Below are 18,541 nucleotides of genomic sequence, written 5' to 3'. Positions count from 1 at the left end.
ACATCAAGCTTTTGCAAAGCTTTTAATTATAACAAACGCTATTTTTATTATTGTTAAATTGCTAAAAGCTTTTATCTATAAAAAAGCGATTACTATTGTTAAACTAATAATTCACTTATTGATTCAATATTACATATATTGATTAGTGGAATTTGTTCTGTAATTCCTGTTTAAATGCAAGAGGAGCTTACGGTTCAGACTCAGTCGATTACAGCATTTAGTTACGAAATGGTTTAGAATGAGCACCTTTACTCGCTAAGGGACTATTTAGGTAGAACTATCTACTTACTTTCTTAACTATTTCAAATAAGCACTCCAATTTGTTGAATTAAGTTCTTAATGATTGTTTTTATATTTTGGTTGGTAACTAATTATAAGTATTCAATTTTAATTAGGAGTTAACTAACTAGTAAGTAGTCATTACTAAAAAGAAACAAACACGATCGTCTTATTGACTATCTTATCCATTCAGAAGTATGAATTTTTCCAATATTTTTTAAACGGGTCACTAGGATTAGCCATATTATGCAATACGCCGACCGGAGCAGGAAAACCATTTAAATATTTGCACAATCCCCGACCTCGGGATGGCGTACCTACAATTCCCGCAAAACTCGTTTTAGCTTGGGAGTTACAAGTGTACCACGTCTTACTTTGTGGGGTTGCTGTTTCGCGTCCACCGCTTTGTGCGGCATTCATCGTTGGATGTCTTTGGAACAGTGTAGTTGGTGAGCTAAGAAAATCAGACGTGGATGTTGTTCAGGTGAAGCTTGTTAGCTTTAATATTATGCAACCATTGCGTGGCGAGACGCGGAAGGCGTGCACTCGGCCAATGGAGCAGCCAATGCTGCGCAATGTAAACACCTCACGTCTCATGCAAGCAAAATTATGCGGTAAGTTTGTTACTGTAAAAATGAATTACCTAATTAATTACATAGTAGCGATAAGCAAAGCAGTTTTCCGATTGTAAGCAGAAAGGGTTAATTCGTCTTACTGTTCAGGGAAATTAGGAAAGACGGAGGTCAAAGCTGCTCAACAATAACCACTACATCATACTTTCATCTTATCGTCGGCATGCTTCGACTCGCTATGGCCAGCGTATAAAAAACAAATGAGAAGTTATCAGCTATCATAAAGACGTTAATTACTTACTTACCAAAGTAGGTATGTACTTCTTTGTCCAATAGCAACGCCTGGTTCGTCGACAGCTTCTATATGGCATTTTGCATATTGGTTCACTAGTTTTCGCATGCTCCATCGCCTTCAATGACGGTGACCGCTCCATATTAGAGCAATGGGCACTGCCAGGGTCTGCCAGAAACAGTTAAAACAAAACTGTGAATACTAAGGCTGGGTTCGAATGAATACTAAGACAGATTTTTGACAAACGTCAAAAATCTGTCAAACTCCATACAAAAAACACCAGTTATCGTCAATAGTTACGGTCAAAGTTAGGTGGTGCAACTCAGCCTTACAGTTGAACCTAATTCATTTATGATAATTTGCAAAGAAATACAAATAAGTACTTACCTAATTCGCTGAATAGTTTTACTATAATTTTTTAACTACTGTTACCGTTTTTTTTTTAATTGGGGGCCCCCGTATTGTATGTCGCAAACTTTGACATCGATTTAAATAAGAAGCAGCAGCAGAGTATTTTAAGCTTGCCTGCCACAGCAAAAAATAACTTAATCCTCACGGAAGTGTTTCCTCGTTCAAAAAATAGCTCATAGTAAAATGAAAAGTCGCCACTTAACGTAGTGCACAAGTTCATGCTGAGACACAAAACCTAATAGTGTGGCGATCAGTGGCGACCATTTTGGGATAAGTAGACAACAGCAGCGCTTATTGTGTTCAGTGTACCTTAATTTCGGTTGGGTAGGCGTGTTATAAGACTAATTAATAAAACTCGTGTTCAAAGTCCTCAATATAGATTTATTTTTATATAAAATTCAAATTCAAATGCGTCCGTTCATTCTTCTCCTTGCTATATATAAATACATAACTATACGGTTTCGCCTATAGCAAATAATCAGAAAATAGCATTGGCTAGTTACGACATTTAGCTAGCAATATTAACTAGTACATAAATGGAAAGTAACGTAAGCATATTTATAATACATTGTATATTGGATACAGTATTAATTACATACTAAATGATTTTCATTTTGAGGTTTAAGTTTACATATTTTACACAGTTAGCTAATTTTAATAATTCATAACCTAATTTTTGCTATAATTTCAATAATGCAATGGCAGAATCACATAAAAGCAAGAGTATAACTATTAATAAGTACGAAAAACCTTAATCCATAAACAGCTGGCACAATGAAGATCTAGACGTGTTACACAATATTACAATAATATTACACTATGACGCCACGCGGCATACATGAAAATATGTATGTCAAGTAGCCAACAATATACACAATAAATAAGATCATGGAATGTTATTATGATTTCGTCGTTTGCTCTCCGACGGTCTCCGCCGGAACAATCAATGACAAAGGGACGATAAAAAAATAATGCTAACATTTCCGTAACGATAAATTATAGCAAAAATATATGTTACTATAGTAGAGGCCACAGTGAGTACGCACGTGAACTAGTGTCGCTAAACTATCTGATCTCACGAATTAATCATTTCGTTGATGGCCCAAATGGAATAGGGTCGTCACGCCATATTACACCGCTAATGTCGAAACACTCGTGCATAATACTGTCGATAGTTGTCTACCAAGAGCATTACAATTATTATTTCAGTCTATCTAAACCTAACCTAAAGTGTAAGGCACAATAATTTTCCAAATGTATTGGAACATTGGCCATTTACACTCATTACGACGTTAACGATATAATTCTCTGTGACGGCCCTATCAGTTTTGGTCAGCAACTTGTGTATTATTTACAAGTCACTATAATATTGATAGTTATCTATAAGACGCAACACTAGGTATTACAGTAACATAGTATACGAGACGATCGCACTGCACAGTCCTCGGGCCGCAGCGGGCCCGGAGCGTCCACGACACGGTCACGACACGATCACGACACGACAAGAGTCCAACACGAGCGAGATTCGATCACTTCACAGCGCGACGCGCTGTCAACTTGACACCGCAAGTCCACGGGCCAAGTGTTACCGCATCTAGAAAAATAAAAAAACAAATTAGAATATTCTGCATGAGAAGTAAAATACCACATAAATCAGAATGACCTAGTTTGCCAATAGCATCGAAACTTGAACTTAAATTATTAAATATTCCTATTTGTTTAAAAAAAAAAACCTGTTGCACACCCTATATCATCGGTCAGCAGGAGATGAAGCCTGCCTTCTTCAGATACGTGGTCAGTAGAGAACGATTCTGCCATCCCCGTTCTACGAGCTACATGCCCCGCCAGATACTTATAAAAGTTTACAGTAAGCGCCTGAATGCGGGCAGTACCGGTCGTTGTGGAAGTCATTATTGCCCAGCAGTCGAAAATAAAGGAAGGTATGTACCAATGTGTACCCTTTGTTCAGCAGTCTTGTTGGAAATGAAGAACGGTATGCCACCACTGAGCAGTAACCGGCTAGTGCGCGCGCGCAACCATATTTATATCATAGAGCTATTTAGCTCATAGGTATGTGAGGAAGTACGGTTGCGGTTACCGGCTAGTGCGCGCGCGCGTCGCTTTAGAGCTTGGTGTCATTTTAGAGGAAGAAACTTAGCCATACAGTAAACGTTACTTTGCTTCGTTTTGTTGCTTTGCTTAAAGGTAGTTAACGTTTCAGTACTGCCTGCCAAAGGGGAGATTATAGCAAAACCATAGAGATCTAGAGAGATGCCAAGTAATGTGTTCTGTTTTTGGGCATATTGCTGCGACACTGGCCCCGCCCCTTTTCACATCTCCCTTTAGTTTCTGTGATCTGTGGGTCCTTCCCTAAAGTGGAGGAGGCTTAGTGCAGCAGTGCACTGTAAAGGGCTGTTGATGATGATGAACGTTTCAGTTACCTGCTAGTGCGCGCGCGCGTCGGCGTACAGCGTGGTGGCATTTTAGGGGAGATTTATCCCTTCAGTGGACGTAATTTTTTGAAGATGAAGAAAGGTATGTGCCACTATTGCAGAATCTGTTCAGTAGTCTTTGTTTGAAAATGAAGTATTTAATATAGGGGGAGGCCTTTGTCCAGAAGAACTTTGTGAGAAGAAAAGAAGGTTGCAGGGGGCTTAGTGTGAGTTTACATCAAACGTCTTCACTAGCGACTGCGTAAAAAATGACATTAAATGAAAGAAAGAAAGAAAAATGTTGTTGTACAATCGTCTCTAGCGTATACGTTCATGAACTAAATCTTCATTTTTTTACGCGCTCGCTAGCGTCGACGTTTGATATTAACTCACACAAGCCCCCAGTTGCGTAGAGCTTGGTGGCATTGTAGATGAAACCATGCAGCAACCGTTATTTGTTGATTTGCTTTAAAATGAAGTATATCAGTTACCAGCTAAAGCGCGCGCGCGTCTGCGTTGTGGTATTGTAGGGGTGGCTTAGGACTGCTGTAGTATTTGTTGAGAAGGAAGAAAGAAACACAGTGTAGAAAAAGGATTAACTGCAGTGGGCGACTTCGGTAGACAAGGGAAGGAAAGTATGTACACGAGTGACTACTATTACCGGCTAGTGCGCGCGCGCGTCGGCGTACAGCATGGCGGCGATGAAGGTGAGAGGTCTTTTTCCAGCAGTAGACGGTTTTGGGTTGAAAATAAGGAAAGGTTGTAGGTTAACGGCTGCTGCGCGCCCGCATCGGTGTTAAAGCCATGTGGAGGCCTTTGTCCAGCAGTGATCGTATTTGGTTTAAAAGGAAGTAAGGTACATGAATGTGGCTACTGCATAAAGAGGTAAGTTTTCAGTTACCGGCTAGTGCGCGCGCGCGTCTGCGTACAGCGTGGTGGCGATGTATGTGGTGGGCACGAAGCCCTCCTCGCGCGTGTGCTGGCGCCGCACGCGCGTCCAGCCGTCGCCCGCGTCCGTCTCCAGCACCAGCAGCCGCTCGCCGCACTCCATGCGCATCGTCGACCCTGTTCCGTTAGCTGTAAGGATGAAAATTGTATTGTTAGATGGTGGGTTAGCGCGGCAGAACCTTATCTTATCCTACTTTTCAATCCCATTGCCATTACCTAACTCTTAAAACCGTCAGGATGATTAGTGATTTAATAATCTGTGATGATAACTCGAAGATTCTAGCTCTCTAACCGCTTGCTGAGTAACGCCCACCTTAATTTTAACCATCACTATAGCCATAACCGGTATTTTTGTATGGAGTTTGACAGACTTTAGTTATAGTTAAAGTAAGATAAAAGTATTGTACGCCAAAATAGACAATTTGACACCATTCCCCAATAATTCGAAATCACAACTTTTCTAAAAAGACACTTCATTCTGGTCTTAAAAACTTAATTAATTTTGAATTCCCTGTAAATTACGATTTTTGGTCGCATCGCATTGTAATTGAAAAAAGTAGTTTATTTGAGTTGACAAAATAGTGACGTCACTTGCTTGTAGTGCCATACAAAATCTATGGGAGAGTTTCGTTTTGACAGTTTTAAAAAGTACGTCAATTGATTGGTGGTGTCAACATGTCTATTGGCAGGACATAGCGGACTCATGTTAATACTTAAGATCTGTTACTGTATTATCATTATATTACAGATATAAGATCTGGCACAAGAAATGATTTATTGATTTATAGTGCAACCCAGAGTTAATTAGATCTACGTTAATTTAACCATTATAATCATCGCTAACGATCACATACCTTCAAACGCGTACAGCGCTTTGCAGTACCCCAGCGGCTGCAGATCCGGTTCGTAATAATAATCAAAGTCCGATTCGTGGTCGTTGTCGTGGTCATGGTCATGGTCGTTATCGTGGTCGTGGTCTCCGTTGGCGTGGTCGGCGTGCGCGGCGGCGATCTCCCCGCCGAGGCCGGACTCCGGCGAGCCGCCGGCGGCGCGCCCGCCGGGCCCACACGTGGAGCCCGGGCCCGCCGCGCCCGTGCCCGTGCTAACGGACGATTCGGACGCCGACCGCGACAGCGACTCGCTGTTTGAACCGATACTGGAATAAAAGTGATGAGGTTTAATATCGTGTCAGTCTAGCCATTGGTTTTTGAACCAACATTGTAATGGTAAGTTGACTAAGATCGGCTATCGTGTGAAGAAAGGCATTGAATAGTTGCCGAGCCCGAATATGTTTACATTTGTCTTGCTCCTCATCATAACGACATCTCTGGGGTCCTGGGAGGGCATCGTCATCATCACAAGGAGTATATCTGTGACCTATCACATGACTCCAGTTTTTTGTTGTAAAATAGCCCTTATTACACGCAGGCGCGCTGCCCTCGCTGTTGTCCTCCATCAACAGCTCCTCGTACTGCTGTTGTATAATGACCCTTATTACATATGCATAGAGTCCTACCTGGTGGCCTGCGTGGTTGGTGCGCGCGGCGGGGTGCAGCGCGGGCGCGCTGACCTGGCTATTTGCCTCCATCAGCAGCTCTTCATACTTCGACGATGTACTTGTATTGTTTACTACAATGTTTTGTTCTATAATAGCCCTTATTGCAACTGCATAGAGTCCTACCTGGTGGCATGCGTGGGCGCGGCGCCGTTGGTGCGCGCTGACCTGGCTGTTGGCTCCATCAGCAGCTCCTCGTACTGCTGTTGTATAATAGCCCTTATTACAACCACATAGAGTCCTACCTGGTGGCCTGCGTGGGCGCGGCGCCGTTGGTGCGCGCGGCGGGGTGCAGCGCGGGCGCGCTGACCTGGCTATTTGCTTCCATCAGCAGCTCTTCATACTTCCGACGATGTACTTGTATCGTTTACTACAATGTTTTGTTTTATAATAGCTCTTATTGCAACTACATAGAGTCCTACCTGGTGGCCTGCGTGGGCGCGGCGCCGTTGGTGCGCGCTGACCTGGCTATTTGCCTCCATCAGTAGTTCTTCATACTTCCGACGATGTACTTGTATTGTTTACTACAATGTTTTGTTCTATAATAGCCCTTATTGCAACTACATAGAGTCCTACCTGGTGGCCTGCGTGGGCGCGGCGCCGTTGGTGCGCGCTGACCTGGCTATTTGCCTCCATCAGCAGCTCTTCATACTTCCGACAATGTACTTGTATTGTTTAATACAATGTTTTGTTCTATAATAGCCCTTATTGCAACTGCATAGAGTCCTACCTGGTGGCCTGCGTGGGCGCGGCGCCGTTGGTGCGCGCGGCGGGATGAAGAGCGGGCGCGCTGACCTGGCCATTGGCTTCCATCAGCAGCTCTTCATACTTCCGACGACTGTACTTGTATTGTTTACTACAATGTTTTGTTGTATAATAGCCCTTATTGCAACTGCATAGAGTCCTACCTGGTGGCCTGCGTGGGCGCGGCGCCGTTGGTGCGCGCGGCGGGGTGCAGCGCGGGCGCGCTGACCTGGCTATTTGCTTCCATCAGCGCGTCTTTCCGTTNAATCATTTTGACATACATAATTCTTAATTTAAGAGTTATTCAGCCCCAAAACAAATATCTTTTCTATGGCAGAATATGAAACACCAAAAAGCTCTTTATCAAAACAATGGCACGTGTCGAAATTGATTCAATGTTTAAAGTAGACACGCAGTTATGAATTAATATGTAATAGAAAGAGAGGTAAATAAGTCAAAATGACGAGCATGTAACTAAGTACTCGGGTATACATTGTAATCGCGAACTTATTACAATACATACATGATTAGTCCGTATGCGTACTGACGATGTATATTTTGGAGTAAGATAATTGACCTAAGTCACTACAAAGTATACGCGAGCAGTACGCAGCGTATGCGTACTGGTCGTGTATAGTTTGGAGGAGCTTAGTAAAAAAAGTCACATCCAAACTATACTCGATTAGTTTCACACCCTTGCGTTCTGGCTATGTATAGAATGGAAAGACGCTCCATCAGCAGCTCTTCATACTTCCGACGATGTACTTGTATCGTTTACTACAATATTTTGTTCTATAATAGCTCTTATTGCAACTACATAGAGTCCTACCTGGTGGCCTGCGTGGGCGCGGCGCCGTTGGTGCGCGCGGCGGGATGCAGCGCGGGCGCGCTGACCTGGCTATTTGCCTCCATCAGTAGTTCCTCATACTTCCGCAGCTGCGCGCGCAGTTTCTTCAGCTTATCACAACATTCGTTCAGTTGACCTGTAAAGAGAAAGAGTTAATTAGAGATTGCGCACTGGTTTAGTTGACCTGGGGAGCCGTAGCTAGTTAATTTGAGATTGTGCACGCTTTTTTGGGCTTGGGCAAAATGATACGTGAATTTGAGCTCTAAGCCTAGCCGCAGACTACCGATTTTTTGTCGACCGATAGTTGGACAGGATGTTAATCAGCATGGACAATGACCATTGGACATTTGTATGAAAGTGCGCACATTGGTATCGGCAGATTCTTCATACAAATTAGAATGGGGCCGAACTATCGGCCGACTAAAAGTATGTAGTCTGCGGGGAGTCTTAAGGAGTGGCTCCTGACTGTACTTTGACCATTAAAAAACCTTTATTTTTAGAGAATTCTCACCTTCAACAGTCATTGGATCCCCTAATGTAGGATTTGTTTCGTATACACCTTTCATTTTCATTAGACCTTCCATCGCGGCCTGTTCCTGTGCTACCTGAATAAGACAAAAAAGTTGTATTTAATATTAATGTAGTGCTGTGATATCAAAAAATCATCTTCATCAATTCCGTTAATCGACAGAGGCGGTTGTTTATAAAAAGAAGAGGAAAATCTTTAGGAAAAAACCGACAGTCTTACACAGTTTAAATAAATGTTTGTTTTATCCTTACCTGTTTACTTAACTCGTGCACTTTAGCTTGTAGTTTCTTTTTCTTTTGGTTCGGTGGCAAATCTGAATAATCCTCCTTTCCATCCATCGACATATTGTTCTGAAAACCAAACCGACCACGCTTATCTAGCTGTCAGGCACATGACATTTTATTGTGCAAGAAAACCTCACTCAAACAACCTTAAACCAAGTCCATCTAAAAAAAACTTACTATTTTTCTACTATAATTAGGCACCTCTTTCTAGTATATGTGTATTAGTAAATGTGATATTTCATTTCAGTACATTAAATCTTTTTTTATTTTATTAATCTCGAAACTTTACACACTTGTTTTATTAATAAAAGATTTTTAACTTCGAAAGTTTTAATACTTATTGTAGATTTAGTCACGAATAGGTACGACGTGTTCAAAGTATAAATTATATAAGTAATTATATACAAAATATATACATCAGATATGTGCGTGCGCTGAAAACAAAGAAAGCCGTGCAAGCGTATGGTTACCCAAGCCACACAGAGTCAACGCGGTACGATTTCACTTCGACAACTTTTACTGGTCTCTGCTTATTTAGCAAGATTGACCGATTTGTAATTATCAAAATACAATGTATATCTTATCATAAATTAGGTTTTTGTTTTGTCAACCAAAGATTTTAATTCATAAAATATCTAAAATAGACATACTTTATTCCCCAACAAACGATTTCAACCAGTAAAAAACACCAATATTTTTAGTTCTAACTGGTAATCGGCTTAAACGTAAGTTGCTTGAAGGATGAAAAACCATCTAAACCAAGGTCGTTTACCAATTAGAACGTTTACATGCTTCGATCTACAAAATTGAAAAGTACAAAACCTTGACAAAGCCACTTACAACTCCAAATAATTACCGAAAAATGACCAATAAAAGTTACGAGGGTTACCAAACCGCGTTTGTCACGCAGAACTGACCTTGATCGAGTTGCACGCCTCGACAATCTTCTGCAGAAGCGTTAGCGGGAGCGGAGACGCGGGGACAAACAAACAACGATCAGGGCTGGCGCTCACCGAAGGGGAGAAGTGTAGAGGAAAGGGGAAACGTGTGCATCCAGAAATTAAACACCATAACAGTCAATTAATCTTAGACAAGACCAATTAATTGGTCACAGTTTTCGGTTCAATCAACAGATTTACAACACATCTTTTTGAATACAGGCCATATATTATATCAGGTGAGATACAGGTCAAGAGCTTCCTCGTTGTGGATAAAAAAAAAGGATTTCGCCAATTCGTCACACGATTCCCCTTCCCTCTGAAATTCTCATCTACGGTGAATACTAGCCCTAAATAATGGTAAATTAATAGACGGATGACACAACTTTGCGGGTGGGTCCGTCAATAAAAGCCATGATGAAACATAAAACTAGGGAGAGGAATTTTATGGGTTTGTGTTTTTACATGTGTTAAAAAGTTATTGGGCTACGCTCTCTTGAATCAAGAATATTGCCAATTTAGTGTTTCGATATCAAGTCTATTTTTGTGTAGACTAAAAAACTAAATGACGTGACGAAAACAACCAGAAATGTGATAATTAATCACCTATCAAGTAATTGCATTTCCAATCAATCGTAGCAGGACATTGCAGTATGCACCTACGCAAATTATTCTTAACGAATTTAATTTGCATGTTTTTGTAGCAGTATTGCAAAAACTCGCTTGTCTGAAGTAATCAGACAGCTTTATTAAATTATTGTTGCCAAATATTGATTTGATTGGATGATTCAATTCATATTTTTTTAGCCCAAGAGATACGTAATACAAATCAGAAAGAAAATGTTATTATACCACAAGTGTTGTGTCACACACAAAAATAACTTGTAAAGGAAAACAATATTTTTATCCCATGACTTTGACCTACTGTCTCAATGTGAAGGAAACATGTTCTTTCTGCATTCAAGTGTCGCTGTGATACGACATATTATTTGCAAAGAAAGTACTTTAAAACTCAAAAGAAAATGAAAACAAAAGTTATAGTATCAGATGTGTAAATAGTAAAGTAGTATTGAATGGAAATAAGCCAAATGAGTCATGCTGACACCTTACATCCGTCCCCACAACACTGACTTACTTTTTCCACACGACAATGCACCACGCGCCGTCAAAAGTAACGATTGGTTGTTATGTGTACCCATGTTAGGTGGGGATCGAACAGGGGATAACAGACAAAAATAAATTAGTACCTCCAACTTTAAAATAAAATAAATAAATATATTCGAAACCGGTGTATACTCAATGACTTTCATTGACACGAGGGAAATGATTCACTCGAGTTACGTAGCATTGATTACACACCAGCTGCGTAAACAATAGGCAATACAGGTGAAATATAAAATGTAGTAAATATAAAAAATACGTATCGTAGTAAAATATTCCCAAAGCATGCATCGTAAAATGTTGGTAATAATAATAATATGTAATCATGACATAAATGAAGCTCTATTGAAGCCAATCACTTCAAGCACATAGACCTTTGGACCTTTAATTAAAATAAATAAACATGAATTTAAATCGATACATCAATAAATGCTAACTACTTTATAAAAATGCTTATTACTGAATGTAAAATATGTAATATAATAAAAATATACCATTTTGACTAGCGCACAAACTTATTAAAGTGGCGAATTACGTATGCAACCTTTAGGGCAACGATAATGCCAGTTAATTGAGTTACTCATAGGTCTGTGTGCTAGTCAACTAGAAAACGCCCTTATTCATAGTCCAAACCAATGTTTAAAGCCAAAAGATGCATTCTCACCTTGTTAGAGCTGAATATGGACAATAGCCCGCCCCGTTTTTTGATCCTGTTCCCCGATACGGTCCCTCTCGCGGCGGTCAAGTGGTTGTGGTGATGGTGTGGTGCGGCTGAATCGGTGGTGTCTCCTCCCGCGGCCGCTTCGAATTGGAAGTCTTCGGGCGGCACGAAGCCCGATTTATACCTTTCTATAACTAATTGTGTGTCCTGTAAAAGTGAAAAAGGAGTTACATTATCAGGTCTGGCGTTAGGTATTAGAACTAGGCTATAATAAGAATAAAGAATAAGAATAACTCTCTCACGCCCTTCTTTGTCATAAAATTTCATACGTACACATTTTACAGCTTGTGCACTCTCTTACCATTCAATACGTACAGGAGATTTCGTTATTTACGAATGTTATTCTCGCAATGCGAGCAATATAATTCTTTCATTGAAAAAATACAATGGGAATACTATCGTACAGGACATTCTTATCATTCATTTAAATAACCTTTATGATTTGATTGCGAAGATAAGCTACGTAATTTCTGCAGAAAACATCAATCAAAGCAGTAGGTAATTTTTAATTTATCATTTCACACTACTGTGATATCTGTATCAATCACTATATTGCTAGAATTGTGAAAACTTCTAATAATACATGTGTTATCTTCGTACACAACATTGATAACGATAACATATCAGGCATAAGCTTTACTTAAATAAACAAATGGTATTTACCTCTTTTTCATTTATACTATTAGCGGCCTGCTCCATTCCATCCAGACACTGCATAATAATAGGAAAAACTTTCCTTTCTACGTCTACTGAACTCAACATGAAGTTTTTAATGTTCTTTATTCTTTTTTCGTCTAAATCCTGAAATTTGAAGACAATAACCGTAAATAAACATAAAAGAACACAGCTGTACAAGTGAAATATTTTACTAAAAAAAATATAAGGGAGATTTAGAATTTGTGACGGCCCATCCGACCTACTTGGCGCGCCGCCAAATTGCAGCTACGAGCCGAATGCATTGAGCGCCAGGCACATTCAGTATTTCACCGAATAGTTACAATGCACTTCTACATGAATCATACAACACTCAAATACCAAAAGTGAAAGTTTACACTTTACAACTCGTGACTAATCTTTAATTATAGAAATCAAATATTGTTGCGATCGTAATCTAAATTAATTGGCCAATTTATCATCTGATTCGCATCTCGTTACGGTTGGTGATGATTGCTTAGGTTCATTGAATAACAAACTATGCGATAAAGATAATATAAATAGCGAGAAAATTTAAATATAAGTTTACACGACAGCAAAATAAACGTGGCCTTGAGACCACCCGTATTCCCCGCTGAATAAGAGCGACTTTAGAAAAGACGCTTTTTAGAGAGAACATATGTGCCATCAAGAGTCCAAAAGGAACAATACTAAAAGTTTAGAGGCCATTATCGTTTGACATCCCGGGAACAATAAAGTTAAAGGTCCTATTATCGCCTGTCATCGCCGCGAACTCAATTTGGAGACAGTCCAACTGATTGATGTTGCGATAGACTTATTCAGAATTTGTTTGTTTACCTGAAGTTGTTTGAATACGTGTGGAAGCCGTTGTTCGTAGTGTTGCCGTTGCGCCTCGTTTGTTTTTCGGAGTTGGTCTGTGTATTCCATCTTAGCCTCTTCACAAGCCTGGCTTCGGAGTTTCATGTTCGCTTTTTGTTTTTCCACCTCAGCTCGACTGGAAATAATAGAGCTAATGTTACCACAAGTATCAACAGCCCCTTACAGTCCACTGCTGGACTATGAGCCTCCTCCACTATAGGGGAAGGTTTTGCCATAATCTCCACGCTTGGCAGGCGGGTTGGAGATCGCAGTTTAAAATATTGATGTTTTTCAGAGAGCGCTGCTGCCCGTTTTCTGTTTGATGTGTAGTCCCTAAGTCGCCTCTTACGACACCCGCGGGAAGAGTAGGGGTTGGTGACAAAATGTATTCTACTCTGCCGTCACCACACGGCCACCACAAGTATGCCTTTTCACAAACCCACTGAACCCAAAATTGATTTTATCAGAGCTTATTTATTACAACTATACTTCAGTATTTTTATGTATATGTCGTGCGAAGGTCGACGAACCGCATGTATACTTAAATTCCTATACATATCGAAGCATTTATATGATTTTCACGAAGTAAAATCAGAATGCTTCGTATTAAAATTCCGCTTTGTTATCCAGACATGCAATATTCTTCACGTTATGACATTTCGCATTTGCGTGTCAATAGCCTTATTTTATAGTCTGTGCGTACTGTTGAAATATTCACCAACGCATAATCACGCAAGAATTTCTCAAGTGAAGTTATTTCTTCCGTCCGTATTTAGCTCACTACGCCATATATGGAAAATCTAGTTTCGTATCTGAAATAAGTCCTAGCTCTTTTTACATTCTAGCTAAGTATCATTATACGTTCAGTAAATACTAATGCCAGCATTGAAAGCAAAAAGGAAAATAAATATTACATTTAAATCTTCGGTTTTGTAAAAGTGACATGTCTATTACAAATTATGACAGGGCTATTAAATAACCAACAAAGAAACTAACACTTTACAGTTCGCAACCATTTGCGGTATATTACTGAACTATTTATCATTTACTAATTATATAAAATCACTCGAGCGAACATTTATACAAAAATAGAATAAGGAATTAGTCTAACTGGGATCGCATGATTGGCGTTAAATAAAAAATATGTTACACCACGTTTTTATGTGCGATATGGTCTCTATTAATCATAGTTTTCATTAGTAAAATGTGGTTAACAGACAAAATTAAAGAAGTACTGGTTTCCCGTTAGATTTAAATTCAAATCTCGAATAAATCGCCTCTATACTACTATTTTCTATACCCAGATAGTGGAAGTTTTCCTATTTCACAAAATAACCACGCAGCCATATCGTTGGCTGGGTTTCAGAGCCAGCTGCAGTATAATGAGTACAACTAGGTTTCGCCTAGTTTTAACATCCAGAAATAACTGTTTAACAACACAATACTTATAAATCAAATCGTTCTAATTTCTGAACCACTGATTTATGCACTAATTCGCCTCAGAGCATATCAGCTCATTCAGTTAAATCTTCAATAGCCGACGAATTTTATTGGTTATCGACTCATGAAAATGAGCCATAGGATGTGTAAGTTGCAACCAAAGGGGCATCAAAAGACATTCTCATCCTACTGGCTCCGATGACAATGCTCACCTCAAGTTGAAATCAGTGTCTGCCCTATAGAAGGACAATAAGAAACAAGACTATTGGAGATTGCCTTGGACCAGATTGGAAAGAGGCGCGATAATGCCACAACCTTAAATTCAGAAGCTCTCAAATCCTACGATGCATGGGCTGGGTAAAAAGAGCATCGAAAGACAATCTTATGAATGTGATAAAAATAACATCTAAGGTTATAATGGGTAAGGAGGACATCGAAGGTCAGTCTCAGAATGGGTAAAAAGGGCATAGGAGGTCTATCTTTATGATGGGAAACAAGGCATCGAAAGACAATCTTATCCTGTAGACACTGCTAATGATTGTCACCTCAAGTTGAGATCAGCGTCCGCCCTCTGGAAGGCTTCAAGCGCCCGCTCGGATTCTCTGGCAGCCCGCTCGTAAGCCCTCCGCGCTCGCTCCAGCGCGCTTATCGCCGAGTTCAGTACAGCCATTTGTTTCGCGCCTTCGTTTAAGTGTTGCTGGAAACAAAACACAAACGGTTATTTGATTGAATGGTCTATTTTTTTTTATTGTGACTTCGTGCGGTTTTGGACTTTCAGCCAGTATCAAGTAAAATCATAAATATTGACCTACATTAATTAGAAAACAAATATTTTTTATGAATGATGAACAAGGTGACACTTTACTGAGACCTTTTAAGAAATCTGCGCTTACGCAGACTTCTTAAGAAAACTTAAAATGGTGTTGCATTATTTTGTTTTATTTGTCTTCCGACACTGTCTTTCTTTCTATTACACATTAATATTCGGTAAAATAAACTTAGAAAATAAAATAAAACTGATAAACATGACGCTTCACTTTCCCGCCAAGAAGTCAGTGGTTGGTTTGGTATACTTAATTCAGTGACTTAATCCGCATAAATAAATGGTTTTAAACACGTTTATATCCTTCTTAAAACGCAATAATATTATTAGTTTGCTAGTTTCTGTCGATTTTATTGAAGCTTTGATTACACAACATGTTTTGGTCAAAATAATAACTGTGCATTGGAATTCCCTTTCCAATTTCATAACAAGCTATAATATTTGATAACGTTGAAGTGAACTCTTCCTTGTTATGCCGGTAAAAGTTAACACCAATACTATTTAGTTATTATTAATAACTAAATAGTATTGGTGTTAACTTTTTGTAATAACTTATTAATATTTTGTACAATGAACAATCTAAATTACCTATTTATGTTTCCATTGTTTTAGCGAATGTTATTGACTTTCAAGAATTAATATGCGTTTTTGATGTTAACAATTAGGACTATGAACTATTATGTGATTTTTAATAATACATTTTCTTAGGCTTTTAGTCTAAAATAGCATACCACGAAACCTAGATGAGTGGCCCATGAAATCTTTCACGTGAAGCTTTGCAACATTATGACCACTACTGTAACCTTATCAAGTAGGTCAGACAGGGTGACATACCCTGTCTACTATCTAATAGATATTACTGTGAAATATGAAGTTGAAAAAGTACATTTAGTGTTAACAAACACGCACACGTCCTCAACTTTCACGTTTTTAATCATAGATGATATTTGTTTACCGCAGTCATCATTTTTCCAAGAAATCATCGAAGAGGGTCAGTAGGAAATTTACTTGACTTGTAACGTTATAAAAAGCGTTTGAAAGCGGCCTAAGACGCCATCGGGTCGGGGAGTTGTTTTTCTGTCCTTAAAAGGTAACTTCATTTTAGCCGGTATGACCGATTGAGTCGATGTCATTCCTATTGCGTGCGCAAAAAAGACGTATAACTGAATTTAAAAAATAATTGCAGAATGTAGCCCCCAGGAATACGAGAACACATTAAGCTAACATTAATATTGATAAGAAAATAGGGCATCAATATTTCAAAATAAGAAATCATTAATTTCATGGGAACATTAACTACTGACTCATGTAATTGACGGATGAAATAAATACTGTGGGATTTTTTTCAACCGGCACATACTCTAATCAAGAAAAGCTTTTTCACTAAGCCCGAGGACGCGGCAGATTTACGCCATAATTTTCAGGCCTAGCCTTTTACTTTACGACTGTTTCACCGTACCGAGAATAAATTGCAACACGGAGGAAGCTCCGAGAATTGTCTAGCCGGCGTACTTTATCTGCGTTTGTAGAAAGCTGGCATCCGTGCAGAAGCCATCATATGGACGCTGTTATAAATATAACGTTACTGGAGAACTTTAACGAGTCACGATGACGATAAAATCATGCATAGCTTTTGCGTGAATTCTCTGAATTCTGGAAATGATTGCGATCCGCTTTTACCACTCGTTTAAACTAAAAAAATATGACACATCAAAAATAAAATCAACACTCGCGTAAATTAGATGGTCTTATTTCGTACATTATAATAACTGGTAGAGCGACAGTGTAGACTACTCTGAGAGTAAGGGGCAAAACAGCAGCTTTTACGATGTGTGAAAGCAGCATTGTTATTAGCTACTCAAAAATAGTTGGTGGCTTTGTGGTGTCTGTTTACGCAGACCGAGAGATTTTCCAATTGCCGGGCATTTGCCATCTACTGCCATCCCAATAGGCACAAGTTTGAAGCGACTACATGCAGCAGCAGCACGCGCGTTTAGTCGTGGAATTGATTCCGTTGCCAACCAATCGTCGCGTAATCCTAAAGGTTAAATATACAAAGAAACCAATAGGTAGAGTCGCGGCGACACCTCACTTGCTAAATCTGCATTTAGTAGGCTTCGAATTTGACCTGTGTAACTTCGAACTTGACCTAAGTGACCAAATAACCCTGGCTAAAGTAGCATCCCTACCTTCCTCTCCTCTCGCAGCTCCTTGGCGAGTAGATGCAGCTCCCGAATCACGTTGGACTGTAGGTTCTCCGCGACCACCTCGCGTTGCCCCGCGAAGTCGCCCAGTTCTTGCAAGAGCAATCTGAACGCTTTGCATGCTGTGTACCTGTCAACAGACGTCATTCATTAACACATTGTTACTAATGTATGCACTTAAAACTTAATTGTGCAGGATATTCATAATCCTCTCCGCGACACAGCGACACCATAAAGATTCCACATCAAGTAATCGTTATATTTTCTCTCAACCTCAAAGATTGCTAGTATCATCACGGCCGCTACCAAGATAAGATTGCTATCAACTGTACTAAATCCGAAATTGACATTGACAAAGAGATATAAATCCCATTGATGTGATAGAAACATTAGCACAGAGATATGATATGATAGAAATAGCGAACTAGGACCTCGGTATTGGATTATTTACATAGTAAAATAATCTATATATATAAAAATGAAACCCGTTTCGCGTTGTCACGGCATCACGTGTGAACGGCTGAACCGATTTCGATAATTCTTTTTTTTAAATGTTTGTGAAAGTCCAAGGATGGTTCTTACGGAAAAAAATATTAAGAAAATCTCTACGCTAAGGCGGTACGAAGTTCGCCGGGTCAGCTAGTATAAAATAAAAATATATGCCACTAGGTTGTACATTAAAAAATAAGCCAAGGTAAATCTGATAGTGAATATGGCTACTAGTAGTAAACTGCATACGCAAACAATGATAATTGATCGGACGTAAGAACAATAGAAATTCTTTCAAGAGATATAAACCTATTTACATATTGAATCCTTGCCAAACAA

The 18,541-nt window shown here is 39.5% G+C and overlaps 1 protein-coding gene across 2 annotated transcripts in view; it reads right to left on the bottom strand.

The window, feature by feature from the left end:
• Nucleotides 1–1,914: 1,914 nt before the first annotated feature.
• The window catches only part of Cip4 (formin-binding protein 1-like Cip4), a 41,972-nt gene continuing 25,345 nt past the window's right edge, over nt 1,915–18,541 (bottom strand). Inside the window, exons 4-15 of one of the 2 annotated variants that reach the window (XM_028313799.1) lie at nt 17,699–17,843; nt 15,232–15,383; nt 13,226–13,382; nt 12,377–12,514; nt 11,657–11,860; nt 9,811–9,840; nt 8,861–8,959; nt 8,592–8,685; nt 8,063–8,216; nt 5,789–6,090; nt 4,888–5,063; nt 1,915–3,148 (exon numbers count right to left, since the gene is read on the bottom strand). In XM_028313799.1, coding sequence (XP_028169600.1) covers nt 4,891–5,063; nt 5,789–6,090; nt 8,063–8,216; nt 8,592–8,685; nt 8,861–8,959; nt 9,811–9,840; nt 11,657–11,860; nt 12,377–12,514; nt 13,226–13,382; nt 15,232–15,383; nt 17,699–17,843 — 1,648 coding nt within the window. In that variant the 3' untranslated portion in view covers nt 1,915–3,148; nt 4,888–4,890. The remainder of the gene's footprint in view (nt 3,149–4,887; nt 5,064–5,788; nt 6,091–8,062; nt 8,217–8,591; nt 8,686–8,860; nt 8,960–9,810; nt 9,841–11,656; nt 11,861–12,376; nt 12,515–13,225; nt 13,383–15,231; nt 15,384–17,698; nt 17,844–18,541) is intronic. The other variant, XM_028313808.1, reaches the window with a different exon arrangement.

This window comes from Ostrinia furnacalis, unplaced genomic scaffold (assembly GCF_004193835.3).
Source record: "Ostrinia furnacalis isolate ACB-3 unplaced genomic scaffold, ASM419383v2 OfSCF0319, whole genome shotgun sequence".
Lineage (NCBI taxonomy): Eukaryota > Metazoa > Arthropoda > Insecta > Lepidoptera > Crambidae > Ostrinia > Ostrinia furnacalis.
The sequence above is the reverse complement of the archived record's forward strand: the minus strand, read 5'-3'. Positions and strand labels throughout refer to the sequence as shown.